At 41.2% G+C, this 21134-nt stretch overlaps 1 protein-coding gene across 3 annotated transcripts in view; it reads right to left on the bottom strand.

The window, feature by feature from the left end:
- NDFIP2 (Nedd4 family interacting protein 2) overlaps positions 1-21134 on the bottom strand; it is a 332657-nt gene that overhangs the window by 108570 nt on the left and 202953 nt on the right. For all 3 annotated transcript variants that reach the window (XM_033949047.1, XM_033949049.1, XM_033949048.1), the window contains exon 5: positions 5819-5943. In XM_033949047.1, coding sequence (XP_033804938.1) covers positions 5819-5943 — 125 coding nt within the window. The remainder of the gene's footprint in view (positions 1-5818; positions 5944-21134) is intronic.

The raw sequence follows: 21134 nt of genomic DNA, 5'->3' as shown, positions 1-21134 counted from the left end.
CCCGGATCTCCCATATCCCTCGATATGATTTGCAAGAAGGTGTGCATCCAACTTGCGCTTGAAACCCTGAACACTAGTCTCTGCCATAAGCTCCTCTGGGAGAGAATTCCAAGCGCTCACCACTCGCTGTGTGAAGCAGAACTTCCTGACATTTGTCCTGAACCTGCTGCCACACAGTTTCAGGCTATGACCTCTTGTCCGTGTCACATTTGAAAATGTCAGTAATGCTTCTTCCTGGTCTATTATGTCAAATCCTTTTAATATTTTAAAAGTCTCTATCAAATCCCCCCTCAATCTTCTCTTTTCGAGGGTGAACAGTCCAAGTTTTCGTAGGCGTTCTTGATAGCTCAAATTCTCCATACCTTTGACTAGTTTAGTCAGTTTGACTAGTTTAGTTTATATCCTTCTTGAGGTATGGAGACCAGTGTTGGACACAGTATTCCAAGTGTGGTCTGACCATCGCTCTGTAAAGTGGCATTATGACGTCCTCCGACCTACTCGTGATCCCCTTTTTAATCATGCCCAACATCCTGTTTGCTTTCTTTGCTGCCACCGCGCATTGAACCGATGGTTTTAGGGTTCTATCTATCAGGACCCCCAAGTCCCTTTCTTGTTCGCATTTGGCTAATGTCACACCCAATATTCTATATTCATGTTCTTTATTTTTCTTTCCCAGATGCATCACCTTGCATTTGTCTATATTGAAATTCATTTGCCACTTTATCGCCCATTTTTCCAGCTGGTTCAGATCCTTCTGAAGATCCTCGCAGTCCCTTGGAGAGCCAACCCCCTGACATAATTTTGTGTCAGCTGCAAACTTGATTATATTGCATGTCGTTTCCTCTTCAAGGTCATTTATAAAAATATTGAACAAGATGGGTCCAAGAACCGAGCCCTGGGGCATGCCGCTAGTCACCTTCTCCCAATCCGAGAATTTCCCATTTATTATCACCCTCTGTTTTCTGTTCTCTAGCCTTTTGCCTATCCATCTGTGCACTTCTCCTCCTATTCCATGACTTTGTAATTTACTCATAAGCCTTGCGTGCGGGACCTTGTCAAACGCTTTCTGGAAGTCCAAATAAATTATGTCCACTGGATCTCCAATATCGATTTGTTTATTCACCTTGTCAAAAAATTGAAGTAAATTTGTCAAACATGACTTCCCTTTCCTGAAGCCGTGTTGACTAGCACTTATTAGGTTGTGCTCTTCCAGGTGTTGTACAATGGTATCCTTAATTAGTGTTTCAATTATCTTCCCAGGAACCGATGTGAGACTCACAGGTCTGTAATTTCCCAGTTCACCTTTTGATCCTTTCTTGAAAATTGGGATGACATTTGCTATCCTCCAGTCCTCCGGTATTTGCCCGGTTCTGATTGACATGTTAGCTAAGGATTGTAATAGTTCGCCAATTTCTATCTACTGCATTCATGCAAGAGTATTAAGTTCCTTTAATACTCTTGGGTGAATTCCGTCCGGTCCAGGGGCTTTGTCACTTTTAAGTCTTTCAATCTGAAAATATATCATGTCCAACCCCACATGTACTGTTGCGAGGCTCTCCTCTATGCTTCCGGCGAATATCCTCCTTGTTTCTGGCATTGTTGTAGTGTCCTCATTTGTAAAGACAGAGGCAAAGAATGAATTTAACCTATCGGCAACCTGCTTGTCTTCTTTTATTGACCCTTTCCTTCCTTGATCGTTGAGAGGACTCACTACCTCTCTTGCTGGTTTCTTTCCTTTTATATACCTAAAAAAGGGCTTGAAATTTTTGGTTTCTTGCGCTATCTTCTCATCATAGACTCTTCTGGCATCTCTTACTGCTTTGTGACACTTTTTCTGATCGATTTTGTGGCAGTTCCAGGTTTCCGTTGTTTTTTCGCGTTTCCATTTTTTAAATGAGTTCCTCTTATCCCTCACTGCATCCTTCACCTCTTTGGATAACCAAGCTGGTTCTCCTTTGATCTTCTTTCGCCTTCCTTTGGATATCTTCGGTATGTAAAGATTCTGTGCTTCTGTAATGGTGGTTTTCAGTAGAGACCATGCTTGATCAACTGTTTGGATTACTGCTTTCGCCTTCTTGAGCCGTTTTTTAACCATGGTTCTCATGCTGTCGTAATTCCCTTTTTTGAAGTTAAAGGCTGTGGCTTTAGTCTTGATTGGTTTCCCTTTTCCAATGCCAATGGTAAAATTGATCGTATTGTGATCACTTGTCCCCAGCGGGGCCGTAACTTCTACATCTGCTGTCCTTCCAGTAATGCCATTTATGACCAAGTCCAGGATTGCGTTTCCTCTTGTCGGTTCTCCCACCATTTGTTCAAGGAAGCAATCACCTATCATTTCAAGGAATCTTGTTTCCCTGGCGCAGTTTGACGTCCCCATTTTCCAGTTTATCCCCGGAAAGTTGAAGTCCCCCATGATCGTTATATTCCCTGATTTACATCCACGGTTAATTTCCTCCATCATTTCTTTGTCTGTTTCTTCAATCTGTCCCGGGGGTCGATAATAGAGGCCAATTTTGATGTTCGCTTATTTTTGTCCAGGAATCTTTATCCAGAGGGACTCCAGTTTACCATTTGCTTCCGTCTCCCCTACTCTAATAGATTCTATTTCTTCTTGGACCATTAAGGAATACAAGAAGTTCTTATTTATTTGCCTATCCTAAGCCAAATGGTGTCAGATATGAGACCTTTTTTGATAGGACCTTAGCATTTCAGACAAGCAAATTACAATTCTGGCTTGGTGAATGCATTCAGCAAGCCATGTCTTACTTTTCTTTTTGAAAATTAGTTAAGTCCTCTTTGTTCGACAAATTTATTACTTAGTTAGGTATTTTTAAGATTGTAACTATATTTTTAACTTTTTAAATGGTTTTATTTCTATGATATGTATGTATTTCGCTGATTGTTCAGTCTCTTATGGTGTAAACTGCCTAGAACTCTTGATAATGGCGGTATAAAAGAATACATTTATTATTATTATTATATAAGTAATTAATAGTAATAAAGTTGAGTTCTGTCAAAGCCTGGATACTTTTGAATTCTATACATTATGCCTATATTTTTAGGAGCTACCTGGATTGACAGGGGATTCTCCCAGTTATTAAATAAAGCCTCTTTCATGACCCTATGCAAAGGTACCTTAATGCATTAATTTGGTGGTGCTTCAAAATCAAGGAATTCAAAAGGTTCAGAGCAAGGTTCCTCCTCTGTTTCCATTTTGATGGGCAAAGCCTGACCCATCTGCCTTAAGAAGCCAATAAAAGACATACTCTCTGGCAAAGACTTGCATCATTAAGAAGGAGGGAAAGGATCAGAAGGCATACCATAGTAGTCTGGCAAATCCTTTTCTAAATGACTGGAGAGATCCAAGTCGTATTCCTCAAACATCTATCAGGTGAATCAGGTGATTTACCTATCAGGTGAATCAGGGAATGTGTGTTGAGAGAAGCATCAGCTGTGTGTCAACATGTAGGCTGATGGTCTAATCCAGAAAAGAACTGCTCTGCTGGTAATGATGCACGTGTTAAGTGGGTCTGTGCTGACCCAGATGCTCAAAGTCCAGAAGGGAGAAAGACCTCATCCTCAATTGACACTTCGATGTATCCTCAGGCTGACTTGAGGCAGGCATGAAAGCTGTTAATGCAGTAGACCCAAAAGCTCTTGTCAGAACATAGCCTGGAATTCCTCCTGCAGAGATGGTGCCGGTACAGGAAGAGACATCGGTATAGAAACAGTCTGCTGTGCCAGATGTTGGGGTGGGGAGACCTCGATGTCAAGGGATACCTACAAGGAGACATGAACTGGATAGAAGGAGAGCAATCCTTGGTGCGTCGATGTTTACTATGCGTCGAGCAATCGATGCTTGGGAGGATGCAGTACCATATCTAGAAGGAGAAGAATGTTTGTACTTAGCTTTCTTACATGCCATGTCTACTAGAAAGTAGAGTCCTGTCTCTAGAAGCCTGATGCTCTTGATGTGATGTCAATGCATTTGGTGTTGATGTCGATGCTTGAGTCATAGGAGGCTGGGTATCGAGTTCTGAGTCCCTCAACGTGCTCAATGTTGATGCAGACGTGGTACAGAAAAGTTTTCAAACTGAAGTTATTGGGATTTCAGTGACCTCTTTTGCATGAAAACAGAGAGGTCACAACAAAAGGTTACGACATTTGAGACCCAGGCACTGGACATATCAATTATGTGGGTCAGAGCTTGAAATAGTCTGATTAGAGAGAATATTTCTTAAAGCAACTCAATATCCTGTTTGACATGGAGGGGAAAAAAAGGGCTCAATGGCCCAAGGAAGTCAAGTAACTAGGATGCTCAAAATGGTCAGTGCTCCTAGGAGAAAAAAAGGCTCGGAGAGGCCAGAAAGTCAAAAGGCCAAAAAATGAAAAACTGACAAAAATCAACCAAAGTCAGGTGCAATACTGGAACATGATAGAAACAAGAAATTATGAGGAAAATAATGAAAAATAAGTATGGGAAGGCAAAAGCTCAACATACTGAAGAGAAAACTGGAGAGACATTGTCTCAGCTCTGCGAAAAATGAAGAACTGGTGGTCTTGTGAAACAACGTCAGGCGGAAAGGCACCAGCATCTGTGACTTGGTAATATCCATACCAGGTTCCGTGGATAACGTCACCCACATGTGAGAATATTATGTCTTCTTGTCCTTCAAGAACCCCAGATAGCTAACTTTACTCTGCATTATAGCAGACACCCAAAAGTTCTTGGAAAGCCCCAAAAGTTACTTCAGAGATTTTAAGCCCTTAATTTTCAACTTGTTCTATATATGTTATTGTATTTCAATAAATAGGTACATACTTTTTCAGTGCACAAGACAAATGTTAATGATTTTACTCACAATTAAAAAGTCTACTTACATGTACTGTTACAGTTGGTTTTTTTTATAGTTTATTTAAGATTTGATAAAAACGCTTATAAAAACCTTCTAACCACTGTACATACTAAATTGGGTACAGTACATTTATAAAAAATACAATACAAGTAAATTATTCTAAAAAGGACATAAATACTTACATAACACTACATAGACAATGACTTATTAGCACAATGACTTACTGGTACATGGGGAGTGGAAAGGAAGAACTACAATATTGTAAGGAAAAGATTACTTTTAAGGTAAGAACGAGAGGAGGTGGAATAGCTTTGGTTGTGGTAAATTTGAAAGAAGGTCTAAGTTCAGATGAAAAACAAAGTCAGGTTTCAAGTTTCAAATGCGTCCTTAAAAAGAAAGGTTTTAAGGGCCGCTTTAAATTTTCCTAATATGGATTCCTCTCTGAGATAGCTGGGGAGTGAATTCCAAAGCTGGGGCACAGTGACTGAAAAAATCTCATTGCGCCTTGTGCCAATTACTGTTAGTTATTACTTTTGTATATGAAGAAAATGTCTGATAAAAAAAACCTAACAGTTTGAAAGGCAAAATGAAATACATAATTTCAATTAGCTATTTATTTATTATTTATTGTGATAAGAGCCCAACATTCACCCAGACATTCACACAAAACACTTTAAAAAGTGCAACAAAATTCTTATTTATGTGAGATGGCAATTTGTGAGCTTTGATTTATTGTTATAATTGTTGTTTTTTTTAGCATGGGCTGGCGCAGTAAATGCTCAGGCACTCATAGAATTCCTATGAGCATCAGAGCATGTACCTTGATAGCCTATGCTAAAAACCTCTAGTGCAGCATAATAAAAGGGGGTCAAAAAGATTTAAACATAAGAAGTTTAAACAGGTTAGACTGTAATCTTGTTAACTATTATATGGACTCAGGAACATAAGCTCAAATTACTCACCCGGACAATTAAAATCCATTTGATTAAGGAAAGGCCAAATCCACATATTGCCCCATATCTTCCTGCTATTGTATTAGTTATACAGAAAGATAAGCAAAATCCAATCCAATTGAAAATAAATGCCACTAGAAAAAGAAAAATCATTCAATACTAATATGAGAATACGAACATATCAATTTAAAAGAAAAAACACAGCATAACTGTACAGTAAATATATATTGTCAAAATTAGTTTGTAGGAATGCACATATACTTTGTTATATTCTTGCTATATACAAATGAAGTTAGAGAAACCATGGAAATGGTTGTTCAACTAAACAATTCAAGGTATTCCACTCTTGAAAAAAGCCCATTGGTTGACTATCTCTTATAGAATAACTTATAAAATTGCATTGTTAACATTCAAAACTCAAATCACAAAAGTCCCTAGTTTTATTGACAAAATTATTACATTTCTCCCTCCTTATCCACGGTTTCAGTATCCACGGATTTGGTTATTCTCAATTCTTTTTGTCTAAGTTTTCTTCTATTTTTAGGCTGTCAGAGCCTCCCCGGACCTTACCTGGTGGTCTAGCGGTGACACGGGGCAGCAGCGATCTTCCTATGCTCCTGCCCCGTACAGAGCCATCATCAAAATGGCTGCCGTGATTTTCCATTGTAGTCTTGAGACTACATTTTGATGACAGCTCTGCACAGGGCAGGAGCATAGGAAGATCGCTCTTACCCCGCATCACCGCTAGACCACCAGGTAAGGCAGGGGTGTCCAATGTCGGTCCTCGAGGGCCGCAATCCAGTCGGGTTTTCAGGATTTCCCCAATGAATATGCATGAGATCTATTAGCATACAATGAAAGCAGTGCATGCAAATAGACCTCATGTATATTCATTGGGGAAATCCTGAAAATCCGACTGGACTGCGGCCCTCGAGGACCGACACTGGACACCCCTGAGGTAAGGTCTGGGGACGCAGAAGGGAGGCGGGGATGGGTCAGAGCCGGCCCAAAAACTTATTTACAATTTTTCACAATTCGCGGGCCGGCTCTGCACCTAACCCCCGTGAATATGGAGGGAGAGCTGTATTCCACATCTATCATCTAGATCACTTAGATCCGCTACACAAAACTTACTGTTCATACCCTCCCTAAAGATCATCAACACCCATCGCACAAACATATTCTCGGTAATGGCTCTTCTTATATGGAATTCTTTACCCGTCCACCTAAGGATGGGAAAAGAACCTAGACAAATTCCTTTTTTTCCCAATTCTTTATTCATTTTTAAAAAAAACTTACAATAAGTGTAACAGTATTTATAGCATTTAAAATTCAAATACAACACTTAATATTCTGTTAAACATTATATCAGACTTTATCCCCCTCCCCCTAATCAATTACACTCTTAAAATTCCAGAAAACCTATCATAAACCCCATTCTTATATACCTTCTTTAATGTTCAAAATCAATAAAAATCCCTCCCCTCCCCCATCCTGGACATGTATTTTTAAGGGAAAAAGAGAAAAAAGAAAAAGAAATATTCAATCATTACAATATTTTGTTAATGGCTCCCAAATCTCCTGAAATTTTCTAAAATTCCCCTGCTGTGTGGCTATTATCTTCTCCATTTCATAAATATGACAAAAAGAGTTCCACCAAAAACTGTAATTAAGTCTCTTCCAGTTTTTCCAATTACTCGTAATCTGTTGTATGGCAACCCCTGTCATAATAAGTAGAAGCCTATTGTTCTTGACATGACAAACAGCACAGAATCATAGGATAATGCCACTGGATTTTCTAACATACAATTTATTTGACTCCAAATTGATTTCCAAAAAGCAAGAATCAATGGATAATAGAATAACAAATGATCTAATGTCCCAGCTTCAAGATGACAGTGCCAGCATCTATTAGATTTAGAGCTATCTAACTTCTGTAAATGAACCGGGGTCCAAAATGCTCTATGTAACAGAAAAAAACAAGTTTGTCTCTTAGATGCAGACACTGTACATTAGAGAATGACATGGTGGCTGTTACCCGTGGCTAGCTGCGGGTAACCCGCCAAAATGGTGAGGAAAAACCTGTGTTCACTGTGACTATGGGGACAAGGCCATTCACCGCCCCGTGAACGGTGAATGGCCTTGTCCCCGCAGTTAAGCGAGGGAACGCGCGCGGTCACCTATCGCGCTCCCTCCCTCCTTACTGCCACCGCCGAGTTGAAACAACTCCCTTTCTCCCTCCCTGCCCCTTACCTTCATGGCCGCAAGTCTAAATTGCCTTCTTACAGCTGCGTGTGGCTGCCGTAAAGGTCATCTCTGACACAACCGGAAGTTGCATCAGAGACAACCTTTACGGCAACCATATGCAACTGGGAGGGAGGTTTGTCGGACCGAGCCTGTTGTCTAGGGGGAGGGGGGATGAAAGCGCCATGAAGGTAAGGGGCAGGGAGGAGGAAATGTGGGGTGGAGAGGAAAAGATGCTGAAAGCACATGGGAAAGACAGGGGGGGGAGGACACTGAAAGCACATGGGGAAGACAGAGGGGGAGGACACTGAAAGCACATGGGGAAGATGGGGGGAAAGAAGCACGCTGAAAGCACATGGGGAAGACAGAGGGGGGAGAAGGACGCTGAAAGCACATAGGGAAGACAGAGGGGGGAGAAGGACACTGAAAGGACATGGGGAAGACAGAGGGGGAGGACGCTGAAAGCACATGGGGAAGACAGAGTGGGGAGAAGGATGCTGTAAGCACATGGGAAAGACAGAGGGGGGAGAAGGACACTGAAAGCACATGGGGAAGAGAGTGGGAGAAGACGCTGAAGGGAAATGGGGATGAGAGAGTGGGGAGAAGATGCTGGCAGGGAAGAAGACAGAGATGCCAGACTATGGGGGGAGCGGAGGGAAGAAGATGGGTGCCAGACCAATTTGGAAGGGGGGAGAAAGGGAGAGGCACATTAACAGAGCAAATAGAAGACGCAGAGAGAAGACAGGCAGTGGATGGAAGGAATTGAATGAGAAGATGAGGAAAGCAGAAACCAGACAACAAAGGTAGAAAAAAAATTATATTTCTTTTTCTTTTTTCTTCAGGATAAAGTAGTATATTAGTTGTGTTGATAAAAATTTATAAACAAAGCCCTGCCAGCTGAACATCTCTTTCTCCAGTTCAGCAGCCAGAACTTTGATTTCTAAGGAAGGAATAAGCTAAATATTGCAGTACTGAGGCTTGTATGGATGTTGCGGGGATGGTGACGGGACGGTGAATGGGATGGCAGTGACGGTGATGGGGCGGTGAATGGGATGGCGGTGACGGGGCGGTGAAGGGGACGGTGAGCCGGGAACGGTGCAGTGACGGGGACAGATTTTTCCCCGTGTCATTCTCTACTGTACATCTCATCCTCCAAGACCAAATTTGTGGCCATTGAGACGCAGTAATTTGATGTTTAATCTCAATGCTACAAATGTCCCTAAGACCCGTTTTTGGTTTTTTATTCATAAATCCAGATATCAATTTGTACCACTGAGCAGCCTGGTGACCCAGAAAGTCCACCTGAAAACATAAGAATGGTAAACTATACTGATCACTAAGATTTTTCCATTCAGGGAACCCTACCTGAATAGCCTGCTTCAATTGCAACCACTTATAATTTTGTGATTTATTAAGACCATATTTGTGTTGAAATTGTGAAAAGTCAAGCAGCTTACCATTAGAAATAACATCATCTAAAGTGCGTATACCTGCCTTCAGCCAGATACTTCCAGATGATCTTAAATCTGCCAATTTTTATCTTGGAATTTAGCGATAGGGTCTGATATGTTGATTTAAATATTGAAATTGGTGTTAACTTTTTCCATGTATCTACTAATATTCTATTTTCTTTATATAACCTAGACATTTTGATACTGAGAATATGGCTTAATCTCAGAGGAAACATGAGTTGCCATTCCAATATCAACCAGTCTGGGAACTTATCCATGAGTTCTGGGAGGATCCAATACATACCTTGACACAAAATATAGAATTGATGATACCTACAAAAATTAGGAAAATTTACCCCACCCTCCATGATTGGCTTTTGTAAAGATACTAGAGCAATTCTTGCAATTTTACCCAGCCAAATAAATTTCGTAAGAATACTATTCAATTTTTTTATAACAGGACCCCGGAAAAAACACTGGTAACATACCCATCAGGTAACAAACCACAGGTAGAATCATCATTTTAATAGTTTTAACTCTCCCCCACCAAGATAGATGTAATGGGTTCTATTGCTCACACATTTCTGTAACCTTTTGCAATAAAAACTTCTCATTCACTTTCATTCTCATCTAGCGTATTTTTAATCCAAATGCCTAAATATTTTATTCCCTCTTCCTTCCAAAGAAAGGAAAATGAATCAAATAATCCCTTAGTACATTGTACATTTAGTGAAAGAATTTCTGATTTACTCCAATTTATTTTGTATCCTGAAAATTTCCCAAATTTCTCTATCAATTCCAGCAAATGTGGAATGGTTGTTTCAGGATTTCTCAAATGAAGCAATATGTCTGCATAAGCTGAGACCTTGTATTCCCGACCTGTGTAAGGAATACCCTGTATCTTCTTTGCCTGTTGAATAGCTAACAACAAGGGTTCTAATACAATATCAAAAAGCAAAGGAGACAAAGGACAACCCTGTCTAACCCCTCGCTGCAAACAGAAACGCTCTGAAAAATTGTTATTAATGTACAGTCTAGCAGCAGGGGAGCTATACAAAGTTTGAATCTAATATAATAAAACCCTAAGCCGTGCATGCGCACTCCCACCTGCATGCTCCCGTTTTCCGTGCGCTGTAGGGCACCGCAGGTAGGAGTGCGCAAATCTTTCTCTTTCTCTCTCCCCCCGAGGCGGATGTCGGCCGCCGCGGCTGTTGGTGGCTGCAGGCCGCGGCGGGCAAGCACGGAGCATGGAGCCAGTGTAGATGGCTGGAGGAGGACGAGGAGGAGCTGCGAGAGCTCCGCAGAGGCAGGCGGTGACAAGAGTTTTCAGAGAGTTTTCCAAGGTGCAGGTTGCCTCAGCAGGATAAGTAGTGCAGACGTCAAGTTCCCTTCCAGGTAGGATGAGTCAGGGAAGGAACAAGGGGGGAGGGGAAATGTCATTCCATGGCAGCATTTTAGCTCCATGCTGGGAAGGGAGATACTACAAGTAACAAGGCAACAATTTCTTCCACTCTCTTCAGGCTTAGAAAGGTCCTTGACTGTTAGCTCAGGATGTTTCCTATTGTGATCATCATCAGTGAGTGAGCCAACAAAGGCAATGAACTTAGAAACAACTAAGACGATTACAGTTACTCCAGAATGCATCTATCTAGAGAACAAAAGGGGAAGCATAAGAGCTACCATACTGATACAGAACAAATCAGGAGAGGGAGAGATGGCATTATAGAATTGGTGCCTTATGCTTGGTATCAGCATGCCTAAATTGTGGTGCCCAGTTATAGATTTCCCCCATCTAATATAATAAAACGAGGCAGGAGGTGACTAGAGAACAAAAGAAAGTAAGCCAGAGAAGCATAAGAGCTACCATACTGAGACAGACCAAAGGTCCCAAAGAGTAGAACAAATTTATGCTGCTTAAAATAAAGCAGTGGATTTCCCCCAGATTCGGGAGAGGGAGTGGGAGAAGGGAGAGATGTTGGACTCAAGTGAGGAAAGGAGAGAGAGACAGAGACAGATGGATGAGAAGACAGAGGGGCTACTAGGGGGACCAGGAGAGATGGTAGGGGATAGGGAGAGATAGACTTCAGGGAGTGTGGAGGGGGACAGGAAAGGGAAAGATGGCAAAATGGTAGAGGGTGTGAAAGGGGGAAGGGAGAGATGGAAATGGTAGGACCACTGCTGCTTTGGAGCACTGAGGGAGGAAAGGTTGGTATGTCAGGACTGCTGCTGCCGCTTCGGGTAAGTAAAGACCTTGTCAGGTGATAAATGCAATGGAGGATCTATGAGGGCCAAAAGGGTACAAAGGAAATGGTGAAAGGTGAGGTGGTGGGACTGGGATCAGTGGGAGGCAGGGTCTGGGCATGATAGAGGCGGGGCAAGGGTAGGGTCAGAGTCAGGGTCAGGGTCAGGGTATAGATGGGGCTATTCTAGCACCCGTACTGTAACGAATGTAACGGGCTAAAACACTAGTCATTTGTATAAATCCCGTACCAATACCAAACCAATCCATTGCTTGATACATAAAGGTCCATTCCACACGATCAAAGGCCTTCTCTGCATCCAAGGATACAGAGAAAGCCAGATCTTTCAAAGGCTTTTGTTAAGTTTAACATATGAAAAGCTAGCCTGGTGTTATTTGAGGGATATCTCTGAGCAACGAACCCCGTTTGGTGCATACCAATGATATAAGGGAGCCAAGCGTAAAGCCAATATCTTAGCTAAAAGTTTACCATCTACATTGATTAAAGAAATAGGCCTGTAATTTGAAACCAACTTAGGGTCTTTATTTGGCTTTGGCAAAATTATAGTTAAAGATTCTGCCATAGTACCTGTAATGCAACCATTAGTTAGTTGAACCTGATATAAATTTAATAAATGTGGTAAAACGGTATTTTGAAATGATTTATAAAACTCTACGGGACTTCAACGCTGTTTGTAATTCTTTTAGCAATATAGGCTCTTCCAAACTTCTTTTTATATGTTCAGGAAGTTTTGGTCCCCCAATTAGTTTTAAAAATTCTAACCGTCTTTTTCCTTATTTAAATAAGGCTCAGAAGAACATAAAGCTTTATAAAAATTAATGAATTGTTTTAATATAGGTGCAATTTGAGAATGAACATCAATCACCTTTCTCATCTTTAATTCCAATTATTTTTATCTTTCTTTTTTTCACTTTAAGATAATTTGCCAATAAACTTCCTGCCTTATTTGAGTTTCCATAATACAAGGTCTGCTGAAAAAACAATTATTTCCTTACTAATAGTGAAGAAATTTCATTATATTTACACATGGAGGGGCATAATCAAAAAAACCGTCTAAGTCCCTTTTTGGCCTAAGGCCTTAAACGTTGAAAGCAGAAGCAAGGAAAGTGTCCATAACCAAAACAAACGTCCTTGTTTTGATAATGGCCTGCCTCTACATTCAGCTGTTTAAACGCCCAGACCACCACGACATCTACACTTATACCCCATAATGAACCAAAAAAACGCCTAAGCCCCAAATGTCCAACATAAGGGCTTTTAGGCGAAGGAGGAGCCAGACCTTCACCTAAAAGCTGGAGTCTGTAACCGGTGTCTGACAAAAACAACACCGGTTACAGAAACCACCCCCCCCCCACGACATCGGAGCAGGAGGGAACCCAAGCCCTCCTGCCCCGGGCACCCACGGCACCCCGCCACAACATCGGGGCAAGAGGGAGCCCAAGCCCTCCTGCCCCAGGCAACCACAGCACCCCGCGACAACATCGGGGCAGAAGGGAGCCCAAGCCCTCCTGGCCCCAGCGATCTGCGACCCCACCCCTGCCGATTACGTTCGGGGCAGGAGGGAGCCCAAGCCCTCCTGATCTCTCGCCCCCCCCCCACCCCCCTACACGATCGGGCAGGAGGGAGCCCAACCCCTCCTGCCCAGGCAGACCCCCCATCCCCCACTACAATACGGGCAGGAGGGATCCCAGACCCTCCTGCCCTCGATACAACCCCCCTCCCCTTAACATCCGCCCCCCCCGAACCCCTGATCACCCCCCCGCTGACCCGTGACCTCCCCCCACAAGAGGAGCCTTGGGCTCCTGGGCCTATTCTGATTGGTCCAGGCGCCTCAGGCCCCACCTGTGGGCGGGGTTTCAGCCGCCTGGGCCAATCCGGCCCCATTCTGGAGCCAGCTGGCCTGCCGGACAGGCGGGCTTGGCACCCGTCTGTCCGGCCAACGATTTGAGGTATGGGGAAGGGGGATGGGGGTGGGGGGGGTCGTGGGTCGGCGGGGGGCGATCAGGGGTTCGGACGTTGGGGGGAGGGGGTTTGTGTCGAGGGCAGGAGGGCCTGGGATGCCTCCTGCCCGTATTGTAATGGGAGCTGGGGGATAGGGGGGTCCGCCTGGGCAAGAGGGATTGGGCTCCCTCCTGCCTGATCGTGTAGGGGGATGGGGGACGAGATGTCAGGAGGGCTTGGGCTCCCTCCTGGCCTGATCGTAATCGGGGGAGGGACCCGCGGGGCAGGAGGGCTTGGGCTTCCTCCTGCCCTGAACGTAATTGGCAGGGGGGGGTCGCAGTTCGCTGGGGCCAGGAGGGTTTGGGCTCTCTCCTGGCCTGATGTTAATCGGCAGGGCAGGAGGGCTTGGGCTCCCTCCTCCCCGATGTCGTCGGGGAGGTTGGGGGTGCACGGGGCAAGAGGGCTTGGGCTCCCTCTTGCCCCGATATTGTCCGGGGGGGTGATGTATCCCGGCAGGAGAGATTGGCCATTTCCCCTGCTGCGATGCTATCACTCCTCTACCTGAACTGCCACAACCCGCGGCAGAAGAGATTGGGCATCTCTCCTGCCGCGGGTCGCGGCAGTTCGGGTAGAGGGGTGATCACATCGCGGTAGGGGAGATGAGGCATCTCTCCTGCCACGATGGTTGCGGTGGGTGGGTGGGTAGGTTGCTGGGCCGCTGAACTGATCACACCAGCGGCCATCAGCTCAGCGGCCCCTTTTTTGGCACTTAGACCTGTTTTGACTTCGTCTAAGTCAAAAAGGTATAGTGCCGACTAGGCAACTTGCTGCACGCCTAGGTGTAGGTCGCCCACTGCCCGCCCTTTCCTCTCCTCTAAACACACCTCTTTTCTCTCTGTGCGTTTAGTGGCAGGGGAAAGGCCTAAGCTGGTTTTAGATACGTCTACAAACCAGCTTTGGTTATGGGTACTTGGAAGATCAGGCTTTTTGATCGTCCAAGTAGCCATTTAGGACACTTTCTAGACTTTTTTTTTTTTATTATGAACCCGTTAGCTTTTAAAAGTGCCTGTAAAGTAATTTGTTCCCATTTTTCAATCTATTTTGATTCCAAGACCTTAATCTCCTGTTCCAAATTAGAAAATTTTCTTTTAAGCTGTTTCCTAAAATATGCTGAATGTGAAATAATTTGTACACTCATGGTTGCTTTAAAAGCATCCCATAAGGTTTCCATAGAGACCTCCTCTGAGGTATTAATTTGAAAATAATCATTCATTTTTAACTGAACTACTTCAAGAAAGTTTGAATCCGCAAGTAATGTATTATCAAATCTCCATACAGGTGTACTACTATCCTGTTCAGCAATTTTAAATTCAATCCACACACCCCCATGATCAGACAAAATGATTGGATCTATGGAGGCTTGTGTTACCTGCTGAACTAATTGATCCAAAACGAAAATATAATCTATTCTTGAAAATGATTTGTAAACATTGGAGCAAAAAGAAAATTCCCGCTCATTAAAATGAAATATCCGCCATATATCTTTCAAATCACAAGACTGTGCGAAATTATCTAATCCTAATGACTTCATAATTTTACTAGGTTTTTTTTATCTATCAATGGATCCATAACAGCGTTAAAATCCCCAGCCACTACTAAATTAGAAGCAGCCAGTGGTAGTACCAACTTTTGCAGAGCTTTGAAAAATTCAATTTGATTCGAATTAGGGGCATATACACTAAAAAGCACCAGCATATTATTTCTCATGCTCATCTCCACATGCAACCATATGCCTAAGGGATCTGCAGAAATCATTTTAAACATAGCTGTACATTTCTTATTCACTAAAATAGCTACCCCAGCCTTCTTTCCCACAGCAGGGGCAAAAAAACAATGCTTCACCCAACCCCCTTCTAATTTCATTGACTCTATGGCTGATAGATGTGTCTCTTGGATATAGCATATATCTACATTCTGTTGTTTCAGATAAGAGAGCGTTTTTTTTCTTTTAATTGGGCGATTAAGGCCAATTAAAAATGACCTAGTAAAATGAATATATTTTAACCTCCATTTCCATAGTACATGACCCACAACAAATATCGCAAATTAATCTGATTTTTCAATAAATACTCCTTTTCCCCAATTTTAAAACCTGGAACATAGAATCTAATTCCCCATACCATCCCCTCCCTAACACCCCCCATTCCCCTCCCTCCACCCTCCCCATAAAATTATTGTACTGCTTGAAACCTCTCATACAGACAACCATCGACACCCCCACCTTTATATCCTTATTCCATACATCACATCAAACATACAATTATCATATAATCATCCAAGATTTAAAAAAAATAATAAAAATAATCATACCTCATTACCTAACCAGTAATTCCGATTAATAAAATATATCCTTAATAGAATAACATGTAATATTTTAACATTTTATATCCTCATTCCATTCAAATACATTAAATTCATATATTACTCCCACCTATCTAACAGAACCTTTATCCTAAATCCCTCCCAAATTTTACCATATAATAAATAAAATTCACCATATTAAATTTCATCTAATATAAAATAAGCCTTAAACTCTATCAATATGCTTTCAACAATACTGTCTGTTAGAACTAACTTACTTCCATTTTTTTCCTTTAAAACCATACTCATTAATTAATAAATAACCTGACTTCATATATAATAATCTCAAATTTCAATATGAACTCCTCAGACCCATGTTTTATCAATACTTAATCTACTTGAAATCCATTAAATGATATGATACTATAATGCCAGTTTATGTTTAACTAATCACTATCTGTAACCCATCTCAATAAAAAATTATTTCTATGTACTTAAAATAATCTTTATATCAAGTTTCTGTAATAATAAAATGATACACAGACTCAAATCAATATATTCCAATCAATAGTATTGACAATATAACACTCAAATTCCTACTTTAGATCATAACTCATTATACCTTCTACCCATAATAAAAACTAATTATGAGCATTAATACATTTTGCAGCCTAACAGTATCCAATATACTAGCTTTGAGCCATAAAATTTATCTTATCTTTTCTAAATAAACATTTTATATATATACTCAACTTAAACTAGTATTAGAATAAAAATGCTGAAAACGATGTCTAATTTTCAGTACATATCATCCAATTTCAGTACATATCATCCACTCCCCCCTCTCGTCTTATGAGCCGCATAACAATCGCTGAAGAAGATAAGTATCCAGTATAATATCACTACCCCATCCATGTCGATCATTCCTACTTGAGTCCGAAGATCACACCTCTTCTTTTCTCTTCTAACATCAGGGGCAGAACCTCTTCTCAAAACTTCTTTCCGTGCATTTTAGAAAAAAAAAAAAAAAAAAACCATTGCATTTGACATTGAATCACTTAGCCCCACCTCATGCAACTACAGGCCGTTCACATTAAGGGGGCGTTCCCACATGCCGATTTTCCTCCAATCAGGTGATAGTAAACAATACTGAGATGATTCCATTCCAAAACCAGCAAATTTCAACTGTCAAGAACTGAATAAACTCACTATAAATTTCAATAAAAACATTTCTGCTCATCTATACACTGGGAACACCAAACACTCCTGATGCAAACCTCCCACTTCACATTACAAAATCGAAAAAAAATGTTTCCTGTAGTCCCTCCTCTTCAGCATTCAGTTGAGACACTCCATATTATGTAGACATCAGCACCGTTTGCTGCTCTGTATGTTGAGTCAGGTATTCCTCCAACTTTCTAGGATCGTCAAAATTTAAAGTTTTATTTCCATGAGTAATCCGCATTGTGGCAGGGTAAAAAAGACCATATTTGATGTCAAGTTCCTTTAATTTCGGTCTCAAAGCCAGAAATTGTTTCCTCACGCTGGTTGTCATCTTTGCGAAATCTGGCACAAATGACAGTTTAGACTCCTTAAATTGTAAATTTCTGTTTGATTTTGCAAGTCTCAATATTTCCAACGCCAACTGAAATCTTAACACATGGAAGATTATTGGTCTGGGACCCATTTAACTGCCAGTTCTCCTTGCAGGAATCCTGTGGGCATGTTCAATTTCAAACGGAAATTTAAACTTCACTGGCAGCAATTATGGTATCAATTCTTCCAAAAATGAAACAGGATCTGCTCCTTCCAAATTTTCCTTTAGCTCCAGGACCCTGATGTTATTCCTACAGGCCCTATTCTCCAATGCATCAAATAGCTTCTTTTGTGCGTGATTCTATGGATTTCATAACTCAACTCCATTTGGTGAATATACCTGTTAGTTACTATGGACATTGTTTCCCTTTATACTAGCATACCCTAATCTGAAGCTCTTCAAATTATTAAAAAAGTATTATCTAACTCTTTGGGGGTTGGAAACCGTTTGGATTTACTTTTGTCTATGGGTGATTTTGTGATCAATAAGAATTATTTCAAATTTGAAGACACCTTTTACATTCAAAAGAAAGATGTAGCGATGGGAGCATCTGTCGCCCCTTCAGTTGCTTGTTTGTTTATGGCAGAGTTTGAAAATCATTATGTTTATCCTTCTGTCTTCTTCTCTAAAGTTCTTTACTGGAAGAGATACATTGATGACATTTTTGTCGTCTGGTCAGGCTCTTGCTCTGAACTCATGGAATTTTCTGCATATCTCAACCAGTGCAATCATAACATTCAATTTACTGTCACATATCATCCTACCAAGATCAATTTTCTTGATATTCAGTTGATCTATCAAAATGGTCAATTTGAAACATCTATTTTTTGTAAATCTACGGATACCAACTCATTATTACACTACACTAGTTATCATCCTAAAATTTTGTGGAATAGTATTCCTACAGGCCAGATGCTTCGATTGAATCGTCTATACTCTTCAGATACAGATTTTAAAATCCAAGCTCAGGATATGACCTACCGATTTAAAGAACGTGGTTATCCTAATAGTATCATCAAACGGGCTGCTAAACGTGCTGCATGTGCCAATCGCGAGTGGCTTTATCTCTCTATTTGGTCGGTCTCTCTCTCTCTCTCTCTCTCTCTCTTCCTTCCAACCTAACCTTCTTCATTGCTTGCAACTCTGATAAAATGTTGTAAATCCGCGTATCATCTTGGATCTTAATTGATGTGAACCACCTAGAACTCCTTGGGTATGGCGGTATACAAGAATAAAATTATTATTTATTATTATTATTATTAATTCCACAGCTGCAACCGCTGACCAAAGGGTCACATGCATTTTACCATTTGCTCCTCTATCTGCTCCGTTGCAGAAGATTATCAGGCATCATTGGGCATTTATTAAGTTTCCATCATGAGTTTAAAAATAAACTGAGATTTGCCTTTAAATGAGGTAGGAACTTAGGGGAACATCTTAAAAATCGTTTGGGCCATTTTTCCACTGATTCTCAATTAGGACATAAACCCTGCGGCTCCTGTAAATATTGTCAGTTCTCCCTGAACACCAATCACGTGTTGATTCCTAATGTTAATATCGATTTTGAGCTCTGTGGTAATACAAATTGTAATTCTACTCAAGAAATATATGGTATATTTTGTCTGTTTAAGAAATTATATGTAGGACAAACAAAAAGAGCTGTTAAATTATGAATACACCTTAGTTGTATTAGGACGAATACAATGGACTCCCCGCTCACTGAACATTGGGCACAAGCCCATCATTCCCTGACTGATCTTAAGTTCTGTGTTTTAAAACATTTGATTTATCAGAATGGTGGGGATATATCTCAATTATTAACCTACCATGAGCAGTGTTTCATCTTTGCATGGAACATGGTTGTCCCTCATGGCCTTAACAGAGAAATTGAATTGTTGGTGATGCGTTAATGTCTCTGTTGGCCTGCTTTGCATTTTTGAATGAGTGAAGGCTCCCTAATTTTCTCTGCTACAGCTGTATTAGTTTTGTTTGACGTTCAGCTCTTTAGTGAATCCCTTTTCGTCATCACGCTGTATGCTTTTTACGAAGCTTTGTCCATTCTGTTAATCTTCCGCTGGCTGACGGGTTTGTCACGCTGCTCATGGTTAATCCAGTTTTCTCTCCTCTCCCGGTAGGACTGCCTTGAATTAGTTTGATAAATTAGTTTTTAGTTATGTTGTTTATTTGCTTTATTGTATGTCATATGTATTTTGGTTTGTATTTTTGTCCATATGTTTCTCTCCTATTCAGTACTGTTATTCCTCTTGAAAAATACAATATCGAAACACAATCTGTATTGAGGGAGTTGTATCTGTATTGGATTATCTGGTCGCATTTGAAGTTGGATTCATCTATGTGGACTTTGAATTGGTCACTTTGTGAAACACTTATGAAACACCTGCACTTGCACCTTATGGACTAATTGTTTATGAATTGGGACTGAGAATATCTGGACTTTGAAGTTTCTACTTTATCTTAAACAATCTTTTTTTACTCCTTCACTGATTTTTGGCAAAATTGGAAGATTGAATGTTATATATTAAATCTTTTGTTGATATTCGTAAAATTGTTACTGTTTTCAATGTTTTATGAATTTTATGATTATATTGTGATTTAAATGCAGTAATATTGATTAAATAAATTCGGATTCTCTTGTGATAATATTTTACTGATATTACCTGCACCACAAACCATTGATGTGTGCTGTATTACCTGCACCATTTGGAATATTAGTGAAGAATTACAATAAACTTTGGCTTCAAGTACCTCATATCCACAGTTTTGCTTTTGTTTTTGGATTGCTCATATACTGTACTTCATCAGCTTATCCAAGTTATCACCAAAGAACAAGTGCCCCCTAAAAGGCAGCTGACTCAAAAGCATCTTGGAAGCCACATCCAACAGGAACTTTCAACACCAACATTGAATGAGAAGCCAGACATACCAGATCATACCAGAGCATCTGTCCAAAACTGCATCTCAGCTTTCAGACAAGAAATTTGGGGGGACCCTCTCACTGCTAGAACAAATACAGCATGGAGCTACACAACTACCACAAACAGCAGCTTGAATGCTGGGGGACCCCATTTAAAATGCCAGGCAGAGCTGCTATTCCATTCTTTTTCCCTAAGAACCAAGCCCCCTTGGATACATACAGCAGACACCTTCATGACTGTCATAACTAGGGTGTCCACTTTTGGGAAGACCCCCCAACCTTCTCAGTGAAGGCATAGAGCACCAGCCACCCTGAGGGGACCATCCAAAGACTCCCACTTTGCCATCATCATTAGGATGAGGGCCTCTTGGAGTGGAAAATGCTTTAGGGCTCTGAGGGACCTGCTGTGAGAGACTTAAACATAGCCAAGGCCGCCACGACCTTGTCTAAGAGAAAGACAGCTCCTCGGAATAAAAGAGCAAGAACCCAGGACAAAACAGGACAGTCCTCTCTTCCCCTTGCTGTTTTTACTCTT

Source organism: Geotrypetes seraphini, chromosome 6 (genome assembly GCF_902459505.1).
Source record: "Geotrypetes seraphini chromosome 6, aGeoSer1.1, whole genome shotgun sequence".
Lineage (NCBI taxonomy): Eukaryota > Metazoa > Chordata > Amphibia > Gymnophiona > Dermophiidae > Geotrypetes > Geotrypetes seraphini.
Note: the sequence above shows the minus strand (reverse complement) of the source record. Positions and strands in the feature narration are given on the sequence as shown.